Raw genomic sequence first — 27,176 nt, 5'->3', positions numbered from 1 at the left:
AAATAACATGACAAAGAGTATTTAACAAAAAACTTCTTGTAAAATAATAAGACCACATAGAAAAGTGGACAGTTACAGGCAATCTATTAAATCTGAAAAAAGTTCAACCTCATTAATAAATTAAGAAATGCAAATTAAAGCAACTAAAATACCACTTTCTTGCCTGCTCGGTTGATAAAGATTAAAAGTTGGCAAAAATGTAGGTTAGCAGGTGCTGTCATAAATTGTGGAGAGCAATTTGGTAACAGGTATTACTGAAAATATCTGTGATTGTTTAATAGGAATTAGAGCCTACAAAACAGTATATACATGAGCATACAGACACAAGTTCTGGAAGATACTACCAAAACATTTATGTCAGCTGTATCTGAGTGGTCAAATTATAAGTAGAAGTTTTTAAAGGAAAACTGGTAGTTTGGCAATCTGGTAATATCTACCAAAATAAAAAATGTACATATACCCTTTGACATAATTCTACTTCTAGAAATTCTTCCTACAGATATAGTTTGAAGGAACACAAAAATAAATATTTTGGTAATTTTGGTATACTTTGTTGAGTAAAACATGAGAAAGTTTGTAAACATGTGGGACTAGTTAATAGATACCTAGTTTCTTATGGAGCAGCACAAAAGAGGCAAGCAGAGAGAGGACGGTCACTGCAACTTACTTCCAAATGAAAAGGCACCGGCCGTGTGTTTAAAGGTATCTGGACACATTTGGACACTACTCACAGCTCATTTAGACGGTTGTACCCAGGACAAATTAGTAAGGAGAGAGAAACTAAAAACCACATTTACCTCTTTGAGAAGAAACGGGAGACATATTTCAGCAGGTAATGGGAAACCTGAATCAGAAAGATAATGAAACTTTTATTTATGCAGATGTCTTAATTTTCACTTTGTGGTCAATATGAAAATTAATAACTCACGGTCAGATCTGAAGTTTTCTGCTTTACATACGGGGTCATGACATTTTTGATACCAAACTTCATTTTTCAGATCAACCAGAATCCTTTATGTTAAAAAGAAAAATGTTACTTAATAGCCAGACTGGATAGAAAACAAAATTCAGCTACATGCTGTTTATAAGAGATATGCCTAAGACTTAAAGATGGAGAAAAACTTAAAAAGTAAAAGGATGGAAATAGATATACACCAAGCAAAAGAAAACTAGTTGCCAAAAATATCATACAAAATGGATTTAGGGCCAAAAAATAATAATTCCCACTCTGTAACCATCAAATAAGATAGATTCAAAATACAGGATGGGGCAAGAGTAGGTTTACCATTCATATAGAATATAGCATAAGAATAAACTCGGTGTTTTGCATACGTACAACTGTAACCCTACTTTTCCCAGCCCTGTAAGTGAGCAAAATCATCAACTTCAAGGATGGATAAAGCTTCTACCATAAGTTGAGATCTTAAAAAAATACTTTTGATTGGTTATTTGTTGTATCACTTATCAATGAGGATATAGGAAATCTGACATAATTAAAAAGCACTTAAGTTTGCCATTGTAATCCTGTATGAAGACTGCTTCAGATCAGAGCAGCTCTTCACAAAAAGTAAAACCTGACTGTGAGGGACTCTATGAATCTCATTAAATTTAAAAGTATTCATTCACACAACACATTCTCTGATAACAAAGCAAGTTATTTAGAAATAAATAGAAAGCTACTAGAAATCCATAATTAGAAATTAAAAACTTGTAAATAACCAATGACCCAAGGAAAAAAATGATGGAAATTAGAAAATGATTAGAACTGAATGGAATTGAAAGTACATATTAAAATATGTGAAACAGCTAAAATGATCTTAGAGGGATTTCAAGTCTTAAAAGCTTATTTACAAAAATGAATGGCTAAAGACAAATGAGTTGAGTAACTAACTTGGAAAATGAACAGTAGAATAAACCCTAATAAAATAAAAGGCAGGAAGTAATAACATTTTTTAAAAAATCAACAAGGGGCCAAAATGTGAAAACTGGTAGAATTCTTGTGGGATTGATCAAAAAATAAGTAAGGTGGAGACACAGATGTTATTAGAAATTAATTGTAGATGCAACTACAAATGCAGAATATACTAAAAATATAAGAATATTATGAACTTTTTCCAGTAAAATTGAAAATTTTGGTAAAGTAGACAAAGTACTAGATAAAAATATACCAAACTAAGCAAACTTTTAACAGTTACAGAAAACCTAAATAATCCTATAACCACTAAAAGTAAAACATAAGTAGTATAAAATCTTCCCACATTTCACAGAAAAGGAAACAAATGGCTAATACTCAACACTGTAGTCAGGTACCCAGGAGAGAGAAACGCAGGCAACCCAGTTAACTGCCTCATAAAAATTCCAATAACAGACCTGCTAGTAAATGACTAGTGCTGCAGTGCCCAGACCATCCACCAGAGCCCATGGCCATGTAGGCCGGTTACATTTTCCTAAGGAAACACTGACACTGGATACCTGCAAACTGCTTGCAGTTCACAGCTTCATTACATCACCCTTCATTCCTTTCCCTGGTGTCCTCTCTTTATAGAGCTGGGGTTTTTGGTGGTGGCTGTGATAAAAAGTATCATAAACACCAATGTGGAAGGAGATGTAACGGTGGGGTGAAGTGTCCCACCTGATTCCAGTGTGTAAGAGGTTATGCAGTGCTCAAAAGGACACCTATCCCACTAACAAATGATTTCATTTAAGGGTCAAAAGCTACAAACTTCCAGTTATAAATAAATTAGTCATGGGGACATAATGTATAGCATAGATTATAGTTAGTAATAATGTAATGCATATTTGAAAGTTGCTAAGAGTAAATCTTAAAAGATCTCATCATAAGAAAAAAAATTCTGTAGCTATGAACGGTGACAGATGTTAACCAGACTTACTGTGGTGGTCATTCTGCTACGTGTGCGCATACTGAATCATTGCACACCTGAAACTGATGTTATATGTCAATTACACCTCAAAAATACGAATGAAGTAAAAACATTTCCTCTCAAAGAGCCACTAAATTGTTAGGACAAAAACCTGAAGCTGTTTGAAACTATTTCACAAACAGAACTTAGGTATTTCTTTTGGCCTCAGAGCAATGTGAAAAAATTACTGAGTCTCTAAGGGTACCGTGAACTAAGTCTGGGAACCTCTGGACCAGTGATACCTGCTGGGCAGAGTCCTTATCCACAGAATGCTCTTTGCAAAACGTTTCTGGTTTCTGCAAACAGTAAGTAAACCTAGTCTGTGAATTATGAGGCGTGGTTCCCTGGAGATGTCACACCTGCTCGTAACTATAATATGCAGATGTTACGTAACCTCGTGCTCCCTGCTGGGAGTCATGCCAGGTGTCCCCCGGCTCCGTCTGCTTCTCCTGTGCTTTTGATTCCTTGGACCTTTCAGTAAAGCTCAACCATGGGTAAGAATCTCAGATTCATGGGTGCAGTTTGATGATCCAATCCTCAAATTCACTAGTATCCAGGGAAATTCAGGTGAAACTACAGTATCAGTTTACACCCACCAGATCAGCCAACCAAATGCTTTAAACCTAACCACACCAAAGTGTTGGTGAGAGTATGGAGTAGTAGAAAATCTGAAAATATTGCCGGTGGGAGAGTAAATTAGCATGACCATTAGGGAAAATGATTATTACCTGGTAAAATTAAATACATATTCTATGACAGCAACTATTTTTAGACACATATTTTGAGAAGCTCATATGTGCAATAGGCAGTATGTACAATAATACTTGTAGCTTCATTATTCATAATAGCAAGCCAACGCCCACAGTAGGACAAATAAACTGGCATATTTATATAACGACATACAATAATGAAAAAATAAGCAACAGCTACATGCTGTGAGGATGACTTCACTAATGCAGTGCTGACCAAAGAGCAAGTCGAAGGGTGCAATTTGCATAACATTAAAAATCATGTAAAATGAATATACTGTTCGGGGATATAAATACATAGGGAAAAAACCATTTTAAGAAGCAAGGGAAAGATTAACATAAAATTCAGGATGACAGCTACTGTCCCAGAGGTCCAGAGAAGAAGGACAAGCTGGGGTTGGGCCCACAAGGTGCTCCTGAGGCTTTAGTCAAGTTCTTTTCCTTCCATTGCTGGCAGATGTGACAAGCAGTCGTTTTAATGTTAGTCTTTAAAATGTGCATGTACATGATATACATGCTTTTTCATGAATATTTTACAGTTAACAAAAAGAATAGATTATGGATACATAATACTGGTAATTCTTCAGAAAGAAATATATAGCAGCCTGACAATTTAAAAGATGGTCATCATATGACAATAACTTCCTGGTAAATATATGCTCAGAAAAAGACTAGAAAGACACACCAAGATCATAACCATAGTTATCACTGGTTCTGGGACTCTGGGTGACGTTTTCCTTTGTGTTTTTCTGTTACAGTGTCGTGAAATAAGCGTACAGTTTTTGAAGCTGTTTCACTGAATTAAGCTACATATACAAGCACAGCACGGAGTTGGGCTCCCAGCTTTCTGGCTTTCCAGAAGCTGCGTGACCGTGTTCTCACATTTGCCAGACGTGCTATCTGTGCTCCATACACAGAAGTCTCAGCTTTGACAAAGACACAGCAAAAATCTCTTACATAGCATAGCCACTGGGCTTCTACTCTGTCCCTGCTCTAACCATACCCTTTGATCACTTGAAATTCTATTTCTGTTTTACTCTTCCTCTCCTTTTGCCGGGGCATTAAAACTAAGTGAAGGAAAACCCAAAGCCAGGGCCTGGCATATACAGTGAGCTTTCAGCACCACTCTTTGTCTTGAACATGTTAACATAACTTTACCGCTCACTCTTAACGCTGCGTCGTTTCCTTCTTGCCCAAGTATGCTCCATTCTGATTTAGACTGGAGAGACACACTTCCATCACTGTCTCATTTCTTTCAGCCCCCTGAATTCTACGTTAGTCTTCCCGAGATTGTACTGTCTACAGGAGTATTTTACCAAATAAAGTACAAATAAAGATGATAGGTGCTAGGTAATAATTAAAATATTCAAATTAACTATTATAACAAACTAAATACAAATATAAATGAAATTATAACTAAATTATAAAAATCATTTTTCTATTCTCAACTTCAAAAATTATAAATATTAAAAATGTAATATTGGTTCAATACACAGAACTTATTAACAAACACTCTGACTTACATGATGTTGTTACTCTTGTGGGCTCTTCCAATGTTTCCACACCAGCGATATTTACAAATGTCATAAACCAGTAATTCTTCTGGAAAAAAGTAGTTCCAACGCCGAATTCCTAAAATGCAAACAGTGCTTCTAAAGACATTATTACTCTACCACATAACAGCTAATAAAGAGTAAGATTATCTTTACCTCCTTTAATGCCATTTTTATTCACCAAAGAAAGAACAAATTGATCTATTTCAGGGTAGGGCGAACCCTGGAAACCTTCAATGCTTTCTACTGCAACAGAGAGAAAAAGTAATTAGAAATGATCATGGCTAAAAGTTGAGTTTAATTTTAAGTTGTTTAGAACAATTATGTGTTCCCTCCTTCCCCCTGGGCCCCCCTTTTTTACAACTTTCCTTTCAGTTAGTCATGGGTTCTTACAAGGAAGCAGGTAAAATTCAAACCTCTCAGTTAAGTCGGATGTCAGCTAATTATTATCAAAAGTATTTATAATCACGTCAGTTACATTCTTCACTCTGATAAAGAGCTGCAACCCCTTACGCCCAGGAGCTGGCCAGGTGCTGTGACGTAGGCCTGGGTGTTGCTACACGCTGGCGGGCACACAGCTCAGGCCTTGTTTTCTGCTAATCATAAACTATTTCACAGAATTTCTATATCAGATAAGGCCATTCTGTGGCCATGATGATTCAAGACAAAAACAGAAACTGTAATCACATCTGAACACAGGCAAAAGGAAAGAACATTTTCCAAGCCACAGAAATGATCGATGACCCCCTTATCTTATCTAATAGGAGTTACTGTTGCTGCTTTACCAACTATAGCTTTAGTCTCCCTCTAGTCTGCCTTCTTTCTAGGTAAGATTTATCAAGATACTCACGGAGCTGTCCCTGAGGGCACCCAATTCAAAACAAAGCCACACTTTGGGCCCTCCTCAAGAGCCCCTAAGGGGCCTGAATCCTAACCTTTCCCTGAGATGCCCCATTGGTTCTCCATCACTGAGACCAGTAATAAACTTGATTGCTCAACGCAGACCTGTTTTCGGGTGGTCTTCAGCTGTAGGGCATTGACAAGTCAGTTATATTTTGTATCTAGGAATCTCCTGGAATAATTTACAGAATCTACTTTTCTAAAAATAAAGCTTATATTTCACTTATAAAAGTAATATACATGATTGGAGAAAATCTGGAAAATACAGGATGTCCCCCAAAAATGTATACACACTTTAACAGCTGATAGCTCAATTTTGAAAATGAAATGTATTTTAATAAACACTGCCTTTATAATTATTCAAAGTGTGTGTATACATTTTTGGGGGACACCCTATATATTAAAGCAAAAATAAGAGAAACAAACTCCATGTCTAGAAATAACTGTTAATCAGAAGAAACATAATAATAGGTTATTCATATTTTTTAATAAACTTGTGATCATACCTCAACATATAATTTGAGTCACCTTTTCTCTTAACATCATAAATGGCCATTTTTCCATATTATATAAGCTTTATAAATTTTAATTAAATGACTACAGAGAATTTTATATCATGTTGCCAATCCCATTTTGTTGTGCACTTAAATGTTTTCAGTTTTTCACGCCCAAAATGTGTACATAAAAATGCTCACTGGAGGGTATGTATGAAATCTTAGGAAAACATGTACATATTCTTCAGTACAGGAATGAAGAACATACATATTTCATGAAAACCGGGCAGCCATTAAAAGAACAGGACGCCTCCATATTACTGGAAATACAGGAAAAACTCCTGGTTAAACAGGAAACTATTGACAGTGGTTTACCTATCACTATGGACAGGGGATGAAGAGAACTCTTAGTTTTCTTAATATGTGTTTATTTTATTCAAACAATCTATAGTATTTTGGTTTTGTGTGTGTGTGTCCCCCCCCCCCAAAAATGCTATAAAATGAATTAGTGAATAACTTTTAAAAACATCCTTTTTTACATTTTTTTCATTTTGGATAGGAACCTAGTCATTTTTAAAGATCAGCAGGTATGAATACTTAAGATTTTAAAGGCAAAATAGATTTAGTACCCGTAAATTTTCATAGAAAATTATTTTCGTAAAATTACCTGAAGTGCTGGTACTAGTCAAGTGCCCAGCCTGTTTCTGTTTGTTCTCAGACGTGTCACATCTAAGAACTCGTAAAGTATCTGAGAATCTGAAGAAAATATGTTCACGAAACAAAGATCATATTAAAATTAAAGAGATATGGCTACAGAAAGGGAAACAATTTCAAATAATTCTGTATGAAAGTCATTTGTTCAACAGCGATTGTTCTAGGACATTTATGCCACATTTGCCTATAAAAGCACCAATCCTACCCCTATAAGGTGATCATTTAAAACACTTTCCTCAACTGCAGAGAGTCAGGACTCGGGGACTGCTGGAGCCAGGCATGGAGTGTGATTCTGCTCCAGCTACAGAGCCTTTGAGATGTTTTTACAATGACTTTAAAAGTGAGAATAATGGGAAGAAAAGAGAAGGAAAGGAGGGATGAGAGCAAAGGGAAAGGGGTTAAGGGAACTGCATCAAGAGATGCAGTCACAGCCATCAAGAAGGCTGCCTTCAACTGCAGGAAGAAAAATCCCTGGTGTTTACTGGGACACAGGACAGTGAAGGAGCCCTGCTCAGGAGAGCTCTACATGTCCATGGAAGTACTGCTGGCACGGCAAAGGAATGGGGCCTGGTACTCGGGGGATGACCTGTGCTTCAGACTGTTTTCTAGGCCAGCGTCTCGGTACGTCAGGCCGTATTACAGGTCAACTGAGCTGCTCTGCCACACACGACAAGACCTGATCTTGTTCTGGTGCCAGCAGCGGGCAGCAGTTGCCACAAGGTTTTACACCACCACCATGCCACTAGCAGCATCTCAGGAACTACCACCACTACCAGCATTCACCAAGCAGACGCTATGTGCCAGGCAAGACTGCAAATATCTTACATGTAGTTTTAACTTATTTAATCCTAAGAAAGCCCTAAGACAGATGTAAATATTTCCATTTTAAAGGTAAGCAAACTAAGGCTTTGACATTACTTCTGAGATGTGTTATGAAAGAACTCAGTCCAGAAATACATGAAGAAAAACGACCAATCTTCCCATCCTCCTCGAAAACTGTTAATATCCGGACACAATTTTCCCTACAGCAAAGTATTTTAAATATTTTTATTAAAATTCACTTCTATGAAGTCTCTCTTTAAGCTTGTATCTACGGAAGGCAAAGGAAGAAGTTAACATGGTAACTTAGTGTGACCCTTATGTTTTGGACACAAAGCTGCTAGCCCAGAATCAAGGGAATAAAGGCCAGTGTTTCTGTTGGAAGATGTCTTTCGTACTTTCTGAGAATGACCAAAACACGTAAAACCAAATGTTCAACAACAGAACTAACAAGTTAGAGCATATCAATATAATGGAACATTATGCAGGTATTAAAAGTTTTATTTACAATTAACTGCTAGCAAATTATGAACTTGGCAAATATTCACGATATGTTGAGCAGATAAAACAGGTGATATACTATATCATCTCAAGAAGTATTTTTTGAATGAAGGAGTTGCATAAATTATATATGTATGTGCAGATATGAAAAAATGAAATGTTCATAGTAGTTATACTTCCAAATACATAAAACTAGTTTTTATTTTCTTCTTTATAGAAATGTTGATCATTTTAGAAAAACTGGAAAAACATATAAAATATAATTATAAAAAGGACATAAAAAGAATACTAAGTGGTTAGAAAATAAATTTTACTATTATGTTTCCAGTTAGTAGACAAAAGGAAACAGTAACCTAGAATTTTTAAGAACTGACTTTTCTTTAAGATAGAATGAATTTACACAATTTACAGTTTAGTGCTGTACACTGCCATTCTCTGCTTAATATTCATGAAAACACATGGTTTAATTCTGATACTACATACCTGACATTGCTGACTAAAGAAGAGAAGAAATACTGACTTTCTTCAGAAATATTCTTTGACTGTGTAAGAGAAAATCTGTTATCTTCAGCGACCTCCAAAGCCACAAACTTTCCTTTTTTTGATGATTTGTACAGCCGAAAGTTTCTATTTCTTGTATAAACTCCTATATCAAAAATTAATAAAACATATGAATGCATGTTTTCAGTTATTTGTTTATACAGTCAGCAAATATTAATTGATTTGTAAAGTAGTTTTAGAAGAAACAATAGTTCTGATTCAACTTGGCAACATACAAACATCCTGAACTCACCTCTTCCCATGCAAACAACGAACCTACTGCTATATATAGAAAAATTTCCTCTGGAAAACCCCAGAATCTGGCGGAAGGCCCCCTTCACATAAGAGAAAATAAAAGAAAACCACATCAAAGCAAGTAGGAAAGGCCCACCCCTGGCAGGGCAACCCACATCGGGGAGGAAATGGAACCCTGAGCTTCTCCTGGGGAACCCCAACTTCTAAGGCCAGCGGCTGAGACAAAACCTCAAAAACATCTGGCTCTGAAGACCACCCGGGCTCACACCCATGAAACCCATGGGGCTGTAGCCACTTGAGGCATGGCTCTTGGAGGGCTCACATGCAGACACCCTCCCCAGGCCCCAGCACACAAGCAGTCCTTTGAAAAGCACCAGACTACGTGAAGGAGACCCATGTGCTAATTTTAGTGATGGTCTGTGGAGCACGGCCCTGCTGAGATACCCCTTTGGGGATGGAGGCTGGTGGGCACCATCTTTCTGCTGTCTTCTGCCTTGTTAGAGCCCACGGGGGCCTTCCCCCCCCTTTCCAACAGGCACCATCTTCCATGTTCTCACCCCTGGCCTTGTTAAAGCCAGTGGGCACCATATATCTTCTTTTTCCTTCCTTTTTTCTTCAGCAGGTGCCACCTGTGAACTCCCCCTCTCACTCCAGCCAAAGGCCCCACCTCTGTGCTCCAGAGCTCCACTGTCTCCCAGAGGGGAGCTTCTACATGTCTGGGGCCCCAGTTTGCCACTCAAGAGGTACCCCTTGATTGCCTTGTGTTCCTGGATCTCGCAGGATGTAACAACTGGAGGTTGTTGTTGACTGGCTACCACCCCTAGGGCCCTGCACAGACTCATTTTACAAGGCCAGCATCATCCTGATAGCAAAACCAGAGGACTCCATAAGAAAACAGAATTACAGGTTAATATATCTGGTAACATAGATGCAAAAATCTTCAAAATAATGTTAGCAAACCAAATTCAACAATACATTATAAGAATCATATCCTGTGATCAAGTTAGCTTTATTCCAGGGATGCAAGGGTGGTTCAATATCCAAAAACCAATCCATGTGATAAACAAAATGAAGGGTAAAAATCGAGACCCTCTCGATAAATGCAAACCCCCCCACAAAACCCCAAAAAACAACTGACAAAATTCAACATCCACTTATGGTTAAACTCTCAACAAAGTGAGTATAGAGAGACTATATCTCAACATAATAAAAGCCATGTGTGACAAACCCACAACATCATACTTGGGGGAAAAGCTGAAAACTTCCTCTAAGATCAGGAATTAGACAAGGGTGCCCACTTTTGCTACTTATCCAACATAGAGTAATCAGGCAAGAAAAAGAAAGAAAAGGCATCCAAATTGGAAAGGAAGAACTCTGCAGATGACATGATATTATATGTAGAAAACCCTAAGGATTCCACCAAAAATCTATTAGAACTCTAAATGAATTCAGTAAAGTCGCAGGATACAAAGTCAATATGCAGAAATCTGTTACATTTCAACACATTAATAACAAACTACCAGAAGAGAAATTAAGAAAATCCTGTTTACAACTACATCAAAAAGAATAAAGTATCTAGGAATAAATTTAACCAAGGAGGAGAAAACTTCTACACTGAAAACTGTAAGACACTGATGATGAAGGAAATTAAAGACCAAAAAAAAGAGGAAAGATTTTTTCCAGCTCATGGTTTGGAAGAATTAATATTGTTAAAATGTCAGTACTATCCCCAAACGATCTACAGATTCAATGCAATCCCTATAAAAATTCCAATGGCAGTTTTCAAAGAAATAGAACAATCCTAAAATTTATGGAACCACAAAACACCACCACAACAACAAAAAACCCAAATAGCCAAAGCAATCTCAAGAGAACAAACCAGGAAGCATCAGCTCCCTGACCTCAGGAACTCTTACAACCTGACAGTAATCACAACAGTATGGTGTTGGCAACGAAAACACACACACACATACACGGAACAGAATGAAGAACCCAGGTCAAAACCCACACATGTGCCATTTAATTTACAACAGAGGAGCCAAGCACGTACAATGGGGAAAGGAGTCTCTTCAATAACATAACTCAATAGCAAAAAATCAAACAAAAAACCCCCAAACAATCCAATTAAAAAATAGGCAGAGGTTCTGAATAGACACTTTTCCAAATAGACACAGAGATGGCCAACAGGTTCATGAAAATGCTCAATATCCCTAATCATCAGGGGCGTACAAGTATCACCTCACACCTGCTAGAATGGCCTTTATCAAAAGACTAAGGAACAAGTGCTGATGAGGACCTGGAGGAGAGGGAACCCTGTGCGCTGCTGATGGGGTGCAAGTTGGTGCACACTATGGAGAACAGTATGGAGGCTCCTCAGAAGATTAAAAATAGAGCCACCTTATGACCAGCAGTTCCGCTTCTGGTATTCATCTGAAGGAAATGAAAACACTAATTCAAGAAACATATGCACCCCCATTTTCAGTGCCACACGCACAAACGGCCAGGATACGGAGACAACCTGTGTCCATGAATGAGGGAGTGGGCAAAACAAGGCGATGTACCTGGCAGCCTCCCCTCACCCGCTTCCTGCAGTTCCAGCTACCTGCTGTCAGCCGTGTTCAGATAATATTAAATGCAAAGTTACTGAAATAATTCATACGTTTAACCTGTGCACCGTCCTGAGTATATGATGAAATCCCACTCCATCCTGCTTCGTCCTTCGAGTCACATGACTCATCCCTTCACATGACCGCCTCTTAGTCACTTAGTAGCGGTCTTGGTTATCACATCATTTCCCAGAATTGCAGAGCTTGTGTTCAAATGACCCTTATTTTATTTAATACTGACCCCAAAGAACAAAAGAGCAATGATGATGATGATTTAGATATGCCAACGAGAGCTTCATTTAAGTGAAAAAGTGAGTGCAGTACAAGATATTTTGAAAGAGAAAGACCACATTCACATAACTTTAGTATATTGTTATAATTGTTCTATTTTGTTAAGAATTATTGTTAATCTTTTACTGTACCTAATTTATGAATTAAACTTGATCATAGGTATGTATGTATAGGCAAAAACATAATACATACAGAGTTCAGTATTATTTGCAGTTTCAGGCATCCACTGGGGTCTTGGAACATATCCCCATCAGTAAGGGGGGACTACGTACAATAGAATATTAGCCAAATAAATAAGGAAATACTGTCATTTGTGACAACATAGATGGACCTTGAGGGGAATTATGCTAAATAAAATAAGTCAGACAAAAACAAATACCCTATGACCTCACTTATATGTGGGATCTAAAAAAACAAAACCCAAACCAAAACCAAGCTCACAGATGCAGAGAACAGCCACCTGTGATGGTTGACATAGGTGGGAGGTGGGCCAAATGGGTTAAGGGGAGTCAAAAGATACACACTTCCAGCTACAAAACAAGAAAATCCTGGGGATGTAAGTACCGCATGGCAAATATAGTTAATAATACTATCACATATTTGAAAGCTGCTAAGAGAGTAGATCTTAAAAGTTCTCATCATAAGAAAGAAACATTTCTGTAACTATGTAGTGATGAATGTCCATTAGACTCACTCTGGTGATTACTTTGCAATATATACAAATATTGAATCATTATGCCATACACTTCAAACTAATGTGTTAATTAGACCTTAATTTAAAAAAAAAATAAAATGGCCCGGCCGGGCGTGGCTCAGTGGTTGAGTGTCGACCTAGGATCCAGGAGATCAGGGTTCGATTCCCATTCAGGGCACATGCCCGGGTTGTGGGCTCGATCAGTGACTCTCTCGTCATTGATGTTTCTATCTCTCTCTCCCTCTCCTGTACTTTCTCTGAAATCAATAAAAATATATTTAAAAATAATAATAATAATAATAAAATGATGGTGAATAAAATCACCTCAAATGAAAATATATAATAAATATTTTTTTAAAGAAAAATTTTCTATCAGATGTAAACAAAAGCAATATATACATTAAAATAAATTGGAATTGGCATGGAAGAATGCCACATCCAGAAATAACAAACTAGATTGTTTTGGGGCAACCTCCTATGGTAAATAAATAGAAAAGCTGGACAGATGTGTTTGAGAAAAAAGTCTGAGGCTATTGGAGAGCTTTCAAGGCGGAATGGATTTGTGGCACCAAGTCTCAGAAGAGGGAGGGATCTAAACATCAAGCATCTCTCTCAGCCACGTGAGGAAGCGATGAGAAGGCCGTTATCTGTAATCCAGAAGCAGGGCTCCCGCCAGAACCGACCATGCTGGCACCCTGGTCTTGCATTCTAGCCTCCAGACAGTGAGAAATCAATGTTTATTGTTTATACAAACAAAAAAATCAAATATCTAGAATAAATCTAACAAAAGATCTACAGGATCTCTATTCAGAAAATTATAAAACATTATTGAGAGAAACTGGAGAACAGCTAAGAGGGACAAACCATGTTCATGGACTGGAATACTCAGTATTATGCAAATGTCAATTCTCCCCAAGTTTCCAGATTCCTGACAAGCTGACTCTAAAATTTACACGGCAACACACATTGTCAGGAACAACCAAGGAATTTCAAAAAACAAAGTTTGAGGATTTGTTCTATAGGATATCAAGACTTTGAGAAAAGCCATATTATGACAGTTATGGTACTGGCACCAAATAGATAAAAGGAACAATGGAACAGAACACAGTCCAGGAACTGACCAAACACGAATGGACACTTGATCTTATGACAAAGATGTTCTTTAGAAAAAGGACAGTTATTTCAACAAACAGCGTTGAAGCAAATAGAGACCCACATGGGAAAAAAGTGAATTTTGACTTCAACCAATAAGCAAAAATCCATTCCATGTGGATTACAGGTTTATATAAAAGGCAAATGATAAATAAATAAAGCTTCTAGAAGATAAGCAGAACATCTTTATGACCTTGGGATAGGGAAAAATTTAATGAGATACAAAAAACACTAACCTAAAAAGTAAACATTGATAAGTCAGACTATTGCTACTACTATGTAAGGTGCACAACTTCATTCATCAAGGACACCATTAGGGGAGGGAAAATGCATGCCACCAACACACTACATGATTCTAATTATAAAAAGGTCAAAAATCGGCAAAACGCACCTTTGGTGTTAGTGGGTAGATTAGTGATTAGCTCTGGGGAGCAGGAGGGAAGAGGTTCTGGGGTCCCAGTCACCCATTTCTTGTCTTGGGTGGTGTGGTGACAGGGTGTGTTCATTTTGTGGTAACTCATTGACCTGTACACTCAAGTCATGCATATATCTGTCTGAATGTTATACTTCAATAAAAATGTTTTCTAAAAAAGTCTTGGCCTGTACTATTAATCCTCTGAACTTTTCAAAGGATACTTTAGGGAGTGATTTCCTGATCCTTTGTTACATAAATCTGGGTACACCTGCAACATTTCTTTTAAGCATATCAGAGAGATTTCCTTGCTAGCACAGTAAGCTAACTTTCAAGGCCAACACTGTCATGAATAGGGGAATCCTGTTTAGGGTCTTTAATATAATCTGGGGTAGAGACAGAGTAGTGATTGGGCATTGTGCTCTCCCTGAATCAACTTCCTGCTGGCATTTTCCCTAGTTTCTTGCATGTTAATCCAACATGGAGAGAACGTTTTACTCATAACATATAAGTTTGTTCACCCAAATCAGTACCTTACACCTATCTGACTATATTCCCAAATTATGGTACTTGGTTGTTAGGGTGCTGGAAAAGACATACAATACAGCAGGAATGCTTCCCTGCCTTGGCCTGGCTGGCATGATAATCTCGTCTATACCTTAAACATACTTTCCCTCAACTGTAGACACTGATGCTCTTTGAGTTGCTTTAACAGTCAATGGCAAAAATGTTGCATTTACAGCTTGTCAACTCATCAGCTAGAAACGCAATATAAAATGAGCTTTAGTTTACCAAATTGAAGCTGGTTGAATGAAGAGTCCTGATGTGCCTATGTGTTCCTGACCAGGCGGAAGTTGCTGCCAGTACTTTTCAGAGACCAAACGCCAGAGGGCAGCAGAGAGCAAGGCTGAAGAAGCCACCAGCTGGATCACGGTTGGAAAGCTGCAAAGCCCGTCAGTGGAGGAAACAACAGCCTTGTTTTGCTAAGAGGACTATTTTTCTGTGTCTGTGTTTTAAATTATTTCACCTTGTTAACCGCACAGCAGTGTTGAGAGAGCTGGTATGCTGTCCTCCGCCAAGACTCTCCTGATCCGAATGTTTTGGACAATTCGGACCAGGCCCCAGCCCCAACCATTCCTTCTGAAGCTCAGGCCAGCCTGGTGTTTACGCCCACAGGGACCTCTCAGACCTCTGAACAGAAACCCAAGCTCATCGGCCACATTCTGCTAGTGACCCCACTGTCGCTGTGGACCAGCGGTGGTAGCAAGAGCCCTCAGGTGACAAGTGGGCACTGACTAGTCTCTCAGCAGCACACAGGGACAGTCTCTCGGAGAGCTGTTGATGTTACTCACCTAGATCTACAAAGAGACGCCTTTTGCCTGCAGGATCCTTCACAACTAGAAATGAGAGGTCAGGGCTGTGCAGCTTAGCTGACACTGGCCTCTCCAGTCCCTCTGAATTCAACGTCCAGCTCTCTGCTATCTCCTTATCTGTGGACATTTTGCTGAAGGAAATTTCTTGTTTAACTGGTGGTTCAGAAAAGTGGGAAAATCCATGGCCTGTCGTCTCTGGAATACCACCATCATCTTCATCATCTTCACTGGCAATTAAATGGAAAGCAGGCTGCAAAATTTTTCTCACAAAATTCCCTGGGGAAAAAAGTTATGATTAACTTAATTCTTCTTTTTCACAAACTATAACTTGAGATCTAGGCACCAATCTACACATGGCAATTTTATTTTATTTTAATTTTTTAAAATATATCTTTATTGATTTCAGAGAGAGGAAGGGAGAAGGAGAGAGAGAGAGAGAAACATCAATGATGAGAAAGTCATTGATCGACTGCAGCCCGCATCCCGGGCATGTGCCCTGACAGGGAATAGAAGAACCCTGATCGCCTGGATCCTAGGTCGATGCTCAACTGCTGAGCCACGCCCAGCTGGGCTACACATAGCAATTTTAGACAGCAAGGCTTCTTTCTCTACTTTTGGTGTTAACATTGAGTTGTTATTGCAAACTGTAATGTGCCTTTCCTCTCCTGTTACTTCCTCCCTCTTGCGCAATCTTGAACTCTTTCAATTTCCCACTGACAGGCAGCCTGGTCACAGGGGAAGGTTTGAGATGTGTCATTGTTGCTCGTATGGGTCTGAGCCTAATGTACGATCACCAAAACACACAACTTTTATTAATACAAATTGAGTAAAATGTATCTTCACAATCAATGATTAAAGAATGAAAGGATTTTTTTTCTTTTCAAAAAGAATGAAAACTTTTCCAATAAAAAAGATGGTTTATGTGAGTAAATGGTGCTGCCAAGATAATGCACAGAACACAGAGAGTCGCTGCCGCGCTCCCTGCGTCAGGATGTCAGCATGTTGCACGGGACCTTGCTCCCTCCTTTTCCTGCCACAGCAGCCCTGAGAACACTGAACTCACAGCCATCGGTTCAACCGATGCTCCTCCCGCCTCTCCCTGTACCTGGTCATGGATGGATTGTGGCCTTGGAACTAAAGCAATTATACACATGTAGTGTATTTCAATGTTTAGTCTAAAGCTCTAAATAGTGGTCCTATCTTTACCAGGAACAGATAGTATGACAATCTGGAATGTTTTCAAACTGTCATATTATTTATTCCATAAAATCAAGTAATTTGGTAAAGCTGCTTCATGTAAATAATACTAGAGCAATGCAATACTGTAAAAAAAAAAATTAATTTTAATCTTTTAAACTGGTATAGTCTGGGTTTGTCACTTTATTTACCAGTAGTTTGAACTCTTAAGTCATAAGATATACATGTTCTAAATTTAAAAATCTTTCTCCAAATTAGATTTAATTACTTCCCTACTCAAAGAAACAAATCCAGTGTCTTAAAAAACACCATCAAAATGAAAGCAGAAGCATTCGATCCTTGCAATGATACACAGGCATGATTATTTCTGGAAAGAGGGAGATTACGTAAATACTGAGTGAAAAGAAATCACGATGTGTCCAAGGACAACAGAGCAATACAAATAGAAAATGATCAAGTTAATGTTCTTGGAAATGCAAAGTTACATCTCTCTGATGGGCAGGAAGAGAAGAAGGGCCACCGTTGCAGAGCCAGGTGCAAAAGTAGCGCTAAGGAGGCCAGGGAGGCCGCGGACCTTTGGCAGGGAGCTAACAGGCCAGGATATGACAGTGTAACTAATACACTAAATACTAATGTGGGCTCCCAGCAAACTACTCTGCTTCCTACTTCCCTCCCCAATATTGTCCCCCTCACCTCATTTACACAGGGACACTTTATGGCTGGGAACAACTCGAGAAAGTATCAATCACAGACATTTTAGGTCCTATGACAGGCAGGCAGGCAGAAGAGTATTTTAGGCAGACCCAACGTACACATTTTGCAAACATTCTGTGATCTCTTACTCTTCCCCTAATTTCCCTTTCTGAAGGGCTAACAATAGGAACTAGAAATGTCACCAAGAGATGCGCGCAAGAGGGGAAAGTGCAGACCCTCCCACAACCCCTGCATCTCTGCTTCTGACAGCCCATGCTTCAGAGGAGAGAGTCCGCGATGCCAATGCACTGGTCAACTCTGGTTAGGCCTCGCGCACCAGCCACACCGGACGCCCACTGCTCCCCATGGTCACCAACACCCATCTCTACAGCTCTGCTCAACGGGGTGAATGTGGTTCTGAGCCCGGCTTGAATGCACCTGCTTTCAGAAGGCGAGTATAGAGACTGCCCATCGTGTCACATTTTTGTCCCCTCTCCCCTAGCTCTTAAACTGTGTTTAGCCTGTGACAGGAGTCACAGAGCCAGCTATAAGGAGTCTAAGGAAACAAAGAACTATCTTGCTTAGGGCTCTGCCTCCACAAGCTTGACAGCAGAACCCCCTTAATATTCAGTCATCCATTCAACAAATATTTATTAAATGCCTGCTTGTATTTATTACTGCTGCTCCTGCTACTGTCACATTACTAAAGTTGTTGATAAAGATATTATGTAATAAGCTCTAAAAATACAGGCGTGAATAACAGTCCTACCCTAAAGAAACATTAAGTAGGATAGACAAAAACAGAAACAAAACACCAGGAAATTGCCTCAGGAAGTGGTGACTGCTCTGACACAAGCGCTGGGCAGTCCCTGCACCCAAACACCCACCTAAGTCCAAGGGCTGGACAGAAATGGCTTCTCAGATGATGGTATCTACACTGAGTCTTAACAGACCAGGAGAACTGAAGACGTGCACATTCAGACAGCAGCCTGAGAAACTGCAGAGGCCCCGGGCCTGGAGAAGACTGGCCCCAGTGGGAGCCAAGTAAAGGAGAGAGTGGGGAGAGCTGAGTGGAGAGATGAGGCTAGAGCACAGTGGGCCTCACTGCAAACTCGGACGGGGACTTCTTCCTGAAGGCAATGCTTTATCCTTGAAGGGCTTGAGGCACTTGAGTGGTGTAATCAGATCGCTCTAGCTGGCTGACTAAATACACAAAGGTATCTAGAGGTCAAAGATGACACCACTTCCACTTGGGTAATTGAGTGGATGGTGACACCACTCACTGATATACATACCACAGGGGAAACAGCAAGCTTTAGGGGAAAGGCGAGGAGCCTGGTCTAGGACATGTGAGTTTGAAGTTGACTTATGGTTCTGGTGTCAAGAACAATAATCTTGACTGAAGACAAAGTTTTGAAAGTCCAACACATAGATGGTACCTGGAGCCAACAGTGGATGACCATCAAGGTTACAGACTGGGTAAAGAGAGGGACAGGATGGATTCTATAACTACTGATACCTGCATGAGAGAGACCAGAGGATCAGTGAACTAGGCTAACAGAAAACAGAGCTAATCAGGAGCCCTAGGCACACAGTGCACAAGGTTCCTGACACTTATGCCAGAGCTTTAGTTATTATGTTCATGTCTTTTACCTTTGAAATTGTCAGACATTTGCAGTCCTGAAATGCACTACCTGTTCCTTGAACTTCAGTGGATCTGCTATCTGAATTTAGGAATACCTGCTCTACCCCAGCATGATAAACACTTCTATTTAGACCTTGGTTTTGGGTGTTCCCATTCTGCCTACTTGTTCCCGTTTGGACTGACTTCATTTTATACCTGGAACTCTCTCTCTAAATTTCCAATCCTGAAACAAATACTCTGGTTACATTTTCAGGCTTAAACATCTAGATTCCTTCTGAACCCTAAGGTTTGGTCTGGAACAATAACCAAGACTGCCTGGATGTAACCTGGAAACCAAGCCCCAGTTCTCATGCACTGAAAGTTCAGGCTGAAGTGAAGGTGAGCGATCCAGACCTGAGGTGCCGCATGCAGGTAAGACCAGAATTAGGCCTCTCATGTTACTAACCAGAAAACTCTTGAAATGACTCCTGTTGGAGCAGAAATCTGTACTGGGGCATGGCCATCCCAGTATCTACACCAAGAGGCACAATACCAAGAATATCCTGGGTAGGCTAATGTGTCTAAAATGTGTCTAGAATAGGAAGATAGGTCTAGAATTAAAGGCAAATCCTAAAACCATGAAAAATCACGTTTCATTTTTTTAGAATAGGTTAACACCCATAAAACCTGACAAGTACTTAACAAAACTGAAGAAGAGAGTGAAACTATGAGCTTTTACTATTACTCCATGACTGTTTAAAAAACAGGATACTTACCAACATGAATGTTATCTTTAAATGCCACATCATGGAGTTGAAATATTAAATGGCGGCTAAATTTCTCATCAGTGCTAGAATCTAAGTTGAAAACATCTTCGGCTGAACAGTTAACGCTGTATAACTCTTGAAGTGCTTTACAAACATGCTAAAAACACAGGTAAAACATAAATAATATTTTAAAATTTGTTTTAAATGTTTTCCATGAGCAAAATTCAAATATCTTGGTACAAATATAACTCATTTTTTTAAACTCGTTTTTTATTTTGATTTACTATCAGAATATTTACTATACAATTTTACCAAATTACTTATGTATTGAATTACATATATTTAAATTAGGCATGTTTATATTAAAAAATTCATAGGTTCTCAGCGTTAAAGTCTTCTTAGAAGTTGAACAATTTAATTTATACATTAATCTCCTCTAAATTCACAATTAAAAATATTTCTTTTTAAGCATCTCTTTAAATATCATCTATGAGTTAAAAAGTCACTAATCCTATAGTTTATAATTTTAGTTTTCAAAAAGTTCCTCAGGCATATTGAGCCCAAATCTACCTCCAAGAATATAGCCTCTGGGGCTAGAGGATGCTGATACTGAAGGCAGCTGTGCATCATAGTAAGGCAACACACTTGGGTTAGGAGCACAGGATTGGAAGTCAGAAAGACCTCAGTTTAAGTTCTGGCTTTGCCACTTAGCAGCTCTGACTTTGGTCAAGCGCAAACTTTACATTCCTCAACTGCAGAATGGGATAATACTAGGACCTAACTACTGGGCTTGTTGTAAGAAGGGAAAGAGAAAACGAGGGTAAAGAGCGCAGTGCCTGGCATGTGTAGCTGCTCAAAAGCATTAGCTGCGCAGCTATAGGACAAGTCGCTTCTCCTGAGGCCTCAATCTTCTCATTTGTAAAACAGAGCTACCAAAAATGAAGTTACTAAAACATGCAGGGTTAAAATGTCTATAAACTCCCAAGCATCTATTAGCTAATAGTTATGAAACAAAATGTATTTATTAATGCTATTTTGGCATTATTATAGCACCTCCCCTCCATGCTCTCTGATCCTACACTCCAGTAAATTTTCACTTTCTCAGAGATGTCTTCCCCATCTACATCAAATTCCCCCTATAAATTCCATCTCAACTTGTAGTACTTACACAGCTACAATTTTATGATAATTTGTGATTATTTTGACATCTATTTCCTCTGTATTACAAAGGCTATATATCTCACTAATTGTTTTCTCCTGCTACCATAGAGTGGTCTCTGAGCTGACCACTGTGTATCTAGTCTAGGTACAGGGACAGTCAAGGCTGAAAAGATTTTGATAAATGAATAAAGTCTACTTTTATACTTTGGAGCTGTTCCAAATGTACTAAGTAGCTAATAAAAGTAATCATGATCTCCTAAATTCTCCTTCCCAAGTTAAACTTTAAATAAAATTTAAGTTATTTTCCCTAGCCTATATTTAAGTTGTAAAATCCAGAAGTTAAAAATTTGATTATCTGAGCAATGTAACCTCTCAACATAGTTTTATAACATGCTTTAGCACCAGAATTCATTCCAGTTGCAGAAGTGGCAATCTGAATTTGTCAGTTAAGTCATTAAATCAAAGGGCATTATATATTATCACTAGTAATAATTAGCCAGTTATTTATTAACCATCTGTTAATATAAGAGCTAACCTAATTTATTTATTTATTTTTTAAAATATATCTTTATTGATTTCAGAGAGAGGAAGGGAGAGGGAGAGAGAGAGAGAAACATCAATGATGAGAGAGTCATTGATCGAGCCTGCAACCAGGGCATGTGCCCTGACCGGGAATCGAACCCCGATCGTCTGGATCCTAGGTCGAGGCTCAACCAGTGATCCACGCCTGGCCCAGCCTAACCTAATTTATACCTCTTCAGGGACTAAGAAGGAAATGTACCTACTGGATTATATACTTGTTACAAACAAAGTAACAATGAAGTTAACTACAATATAATCATTTATGGAGGTTATATTAAATGGAATAATCCTAATGACTTCTACCAACATAGCAAACATGTTAAATAAAAAAGGTGTATAATTTTAAACTCTTATTTCTACAATTCTTTCTGACTTTTGCTGTTGTAGAAGATGAGTTGTTCAAGACTAATTCTGAGAAGATTATATAAAGAGTCAGGAGGAAAGAACTTTTAAACACCTACATGATCTCTACCACAATCATTGTTTTAATCTGTTACAAATGGGATTTGCACCGGTGCTGATTCCATTAGGAATAGTTCTACTTTCTGATACAATGCGGTCCTTCTTCTTTAACAGTATTACCATGTTAATGTGCCAGTGAAAAATCTTTGGTCTTAATTCCTTGTAGGTCACACAGAGCCTGACCTTGGACAGAAGTGTATATTGTGCACCAGAAAAAAGTCAATACCTATGAATTATTAAAAACATAATTAAAGTGAAAAATTAAACACAATTTACCAACTATATAAAGTAAGTGCTCGCTTCAGCAGCAGTTATACTAAAACTCTAATAAAACAACACATTTAAATTTATTTTTAAGGATCCAATGGCCATTTTAAGAAAAACATAACTTTTTGTTGTTATTGTTTTTTTGGGGAGGGACTTATGTATATTTCTTCTTCTTCAAAGTCAGGAGGAAACTAACATGATTTTTTTTAAAAACAGTATTTGCATACATTTTTCAATTAAATTGAAAATAAAACATGTAAAGATGCAACAAAATCAGCAGGTATCCTTTACCAACTCCCCACCCTGGCACTTCCAAAAGCCACCTCATTCACATAACAAAAAACACCCCATCGCTCTCAGCACTAGGAAATTCCGAAGGTTTGGGGATCTATGAACCAAGGGCTGGAGGAAAACCAATATACACGAGAAGTGTTAGGTTATCTAATGATCAAATATCTATTTTTTATGAATCACAGTATCGCATGGTACAAGATAAGATGGTTTCCAAAATTCCTGCCAGCTCAAAAATCTGGATACTATTTTTATCAAATCTTTCTTAATATTCACCTCAATACCCAATTTTTACAGTAAAATTACTTTGCTGAATCGTTACCAAAGTCAGCTACTTATAATGTAAATCAGAATTAATTAAAAAACAGGCCCTAGCCGGTGTGGCTCAGCAGTTAGAGCATCAGCCCGAGGACTGAAGGGTCCCAGGTTTGATTCCGGCCAAGGGCACGTACCTCAGATGCGGGCTCGATCCCCGGCCCCAGTCGGGGTGAGTGCAAGAGGCAGCCCATCGATGTGTCTCTCACATCCATGCTTCTCTCTCTCTCTTTCTCCCTCTCTCTGAAAAGCAATGGAAAAAATATCCTCAGGTAGGATAAAAAATAAAATAAAATAAAATAATAAAATTAAAATAAAATAAAATATTAAATAAAATAAATAAAATAAACAGAAAATTCCTCAACTATCACCGTTCTCAAACCTTCTTTTTCACTGGATATAGTAGTATTACAAAATATACGAACATGAACTAAACCTTCCTCCTTTTTAGAAGTTTACTCAGAGAAGCAATATTAAGAGATAAATGTCAAAAGGAAGAGTCTCCAGAAACAGGAAAAACACAGAAGCTACAAATCACATAGGCTGGATTCCCTTAACGAGTGAGAGAAAGGAGAGACGGATGGATACAAGGGAAAAACCTGAGCGTGTAATTTACCTCAATGAGTAATGCCACCATCTTTTTTCCATCAGCTCCTGGGTTGGCAAGTTTGTTAAATTCCAGGTCAAAATAGAGCTTGCAAACCGCATTTTCAGGAATGACCTCATAGCAGTGTAGGAGATTTTTCCTGAATTGAACAGTTCATGATTGTTAGGTTTTTATCTTATACCTTTTAAATCACAGAACTCGATCTTATATCTCAAGATACCATATTAACTTTTAATTACATATAACTATGACATAATGAAAACATAAACTCACCATAGGTTTATGGATCAGATTATTAAGAGTTTCCATCAAACAAGATGTAACAATCACATTCTATAACATTATTTAACTGGAAAATATGGTCAACTGTTATTTATTCACAGGTGACTTTGATCTTGTGTAACACTCCTATATTTGTTTCTGGTGTCACTATAAAGCAAATTTTGTTTGAGATAAGAACTTTCTTTCTCAAACTGGGATCCTAAGAATTACATATTCTTGGGATTCCACAAATTTTTAACGAGATTTTAAAATTTACATATTTTCATTAGGAAAATAATATTTTAAAAATTAGTTAAAAACATATTCGGAATCACCTGACTTGAATGAGGTTTCAACGCTCATGTTCGCAGTTCCATTCTTGCTGGCATCGGTAGGTATGACTTTAACACAGGTTAATAAGAACAGATGTTGACTTGATAAGTAAACAATAACCTGTGCTAAGTGAACCTCTGTACTAATTTGAACAAGGAAAAGTGATGAGGGAATTGTGTCATCATGTGCACAGGTAGTACAGAACCTCAACACACACACACACACACACACACACACACACACACACACTCTCTCTCTCTCTCTCTCTCTCTCTCTCTCTCTCTCTCTCTCTCTCTTTTCTTCTCCCAGCACCTGGTGAGATAATTCAATGTTGCTATGACAAGGAAGCCTCAGAATTCAATTCTAATAGTAAAGGGACTATTACTATTAGAACTATCAAAGCCACTTCAGCCTGAATTCGCAAACATTACTAGATGAAGGAAATGTAACTTTAATGTGTTGTCCTTTACAAACTACTTACCGGGATTTATAATAAAACCAGAGTTGAATATAGCTTGTTACGAGGTAAATACGTTGTCCACTGCCCACTTTGCATTCCAAAGCAAATACATGAACATCCTTTATAAAATCAAAAAAGGATTCAAAAACTAATAAAATGAAAATCTAAAATCAACTATTAAATGTTTGTAAAGAATTTTACTGTTCAAATTTTCAAACACTGGAATTTGAACATTTCTATTAAAAACAAGAAAAATAATCACTAGATCCATGCCAATCAAAATCTAGTTATTTATATTTATCTATTTTTAGTCACTCAAGTAATATACATTCAAGGCAGAAATAATTAGAATATTCAAATTAAAAAGAGAAAAAAGAAAAATCAGTTTTCAGTCCGTCTAGTCTGACTTCCTATTATAATTTTATTTGCTAATTTATGAAATTAATTTTTTAAAACTACCTAAACATACATGATTTGGGATGAAATTAATAAATTCTTTAGTACATATAAAAACATGTGGGAACCAGTTTTTTAAAGGGAATATTTGTAATTTAAACTTAAAAACTTAGAGGAAGTTTTAAAATGCTTAACTTTAACAAGCAACTATACATTGTCATTTCTATGATAAACCAATCTTTGTGAAGTTAATTGCTGTGGCACTTGATATAACTGTTTGTGCCTGCTGCCATACAGAGTTTCTTGTAATAAAGGAATACTCAAGTTCTTCTGTACCCACTTAGCTAAAGGTAGCTGTTGAGCCTATAAAGCAGGGATGGGGAACACCGGGGCTGTGTAATCACTTGGTCTGGCCCTGCCAAGGCAACCGCAGACAGGACTCAAAATTCAGTAAATCCAGGAGCTTTTTTCACAGCTAATATTTAAGTTGATAATTTTGTATGGCCCACGAATGATGTTATAAATATCAAAATGGCCCTTGGCAGAAAAAAGATTCCCCACCCCTGCTATAAAGGAACTAAACTTCCATTTTCATGAGAGAGATCATAGGCGGACTACACTGCCTCACCCTATTAAAAATCTTCTTGAGCTAAATTTTATAGACTGCTGCTTGTTTAAGTCCAGTAGTCATACTCCTCTATATATTTTTTAACTCAAGATCAAATGAATGTCATTATTTTAATTTCTGACACCTGAATTTGGTTTACACAGAATGATCATAACAAGTGTTGCTTGTATTTCCTGCACTATTCTGATAAGAGCTAAGTGAGCTTCTCCCTACTAGGCAAAGAAGGGACCTTTCCCTAAAAACGTTTATCACTGAGATTTTATATAGCATCAGTGATCAGAACCACAATGTTTATGCTAGATTTCATATATGTATCTTTTCATTATAGTTGACCTCTGAACAACGCAGGAGTTAGGGGTGCTGACCCCCACATAGTCAATCTGTGTATAACTTTTGACTCCCCCAAAACTTAACAACCAATAGCCTGCTGTTGACCAGAAGTACCCTAACACAAGCAAAAAAGATTACGACTAGCTTTACTGAGATACTCACTTTATTGCGGTGACCTAGAACCACACCCGTAATATCTGAGGTCTGCCTGTCTTATATACTGTATTCTTACCCATAAAGTAAGCTGGCAAAAAGGAAACGTTATTGGGAAAACTATGAGGATGAGAAAACACATTTACAGTATATGTTGAAAAAAAACAGGAGCGCCCGGCCGGGCGTGGCTCAACGGTTAAGCATCGACCTAGGATCCAGGCGATCAGGGTTCGATTCCTGGTCAAGGCACATGCCGGGGTTGCGGGCTGCAGCTGATCAATGACTCTCTCATCATTGATGTTTCTGTCTCTCTCTCTCCCTCTCCTTTCCTCTCTCTGAAATCAATAAAGATATATTTTTAAAAAAAAAACAACAGGAGCAAGTGAGCCCACACAAGTCAAACCTGTTGTTCAAGGGTCAACTGGACTTTGGAGTCCCCATAATGCTCCTAAAACAAATGATGTGCAAAACACATCCGAGTCTGGCTACTTTGAGCAGCACAACCCTTGCGAGGCTAGCAGGTAGCAAGAAGCACTTCCTCCTGCTTGCCCGATGTGCTGGAAGTTGCTAAGATAAATCCACTGCACGGCTCCAAAGCACAAAAGGAGAGAGGAGGGTACGTGCACGGGAGCTCTGGTGCTGACTCACGTAAGTTCTGGAGCTTGCTGAGTCTGA

The 27,176-nt window shown here is 38.3% G+C and overlaps 1 protein-coding gene across 8 annotated transcripts in view; it reads right to left on the bottom strand.

Annotated features, from left to right (window-relative positions):
- Nucleotides 1–27,176, bottom strand: part of PRIMPOL (primase and DNA directed polymerase) — a 35,140-nt gene that overhangs the window by 2,067 nt on the left and 5,897 nt on the right. For 5 of the 8 annotated variants that reach the window (XM_081130096.1, XM_081130093.1, XM_081130095.1 and 2 more), the window contains 10 exons: nucleotides 25,016–25,113; nucleotides 23,950–24,079; nucleotides 20,265–20,412; nucleotides 15,954–16,250; nucleotides 9,135–9,297; nucleotides 7,285–7,373; nucleotides 5,380–5,469; nucleotides 5,194–5,302; nucleotides 929–1,011; nucleotides 798–844 (listed from right to left, as the gene is read on the bottom strand). In XM_081130096.1, coding sequence (XP_080986222.1) covers nucleotides 798–844; nucleotides 929–1,011; nucleotides 5,194–5,302; nucleotides 5,380–5,469; nucleotides 7,285–7,373; nucleotides 9,135–9,297; nucleotides 15,954–16,250; nucleotides 20,265–20,412; nucleotides 23,950–24,079; nucleotides 25,016–25,113 — 1,254 coding nt within the window. Of the gene's footprint in view, nucleotides 1–797; nucleotides 845–928; nucleotides 1,012–5,193; nucleotides 5,303–5,379; nucleotides 5,470–7,284; nucleotides 7,374–9,134; nucleotides 9,298–15,953; nucleotides 16,251–20,264; nucleotides 20,413–23,949; nucleotides 24,080–24,213; nucleotides 24,370–25,015; nucleotides 25,114–27,176 lie in introns of those variants that run through there. The other 3 variants (XM_081130098.1, XM_081130099.1, XM_081130097.1) reach the window with 3 other exon arrangements.

This window comes from Miniopterus schreibersii (assembly GCF_964146895.1).
Source record: "Miniopterus schreibersii genome assembly, chromosome: 2".
NCBI lineage: Eukaryota > Metazoa > Chordata > Mammalia > Chiroptera > Miniopteridae > Miniopterus > Miniopterus schreibersii.
This window is presented reverse-complemented; position numbering and strand designations above follow the sequence as displayed.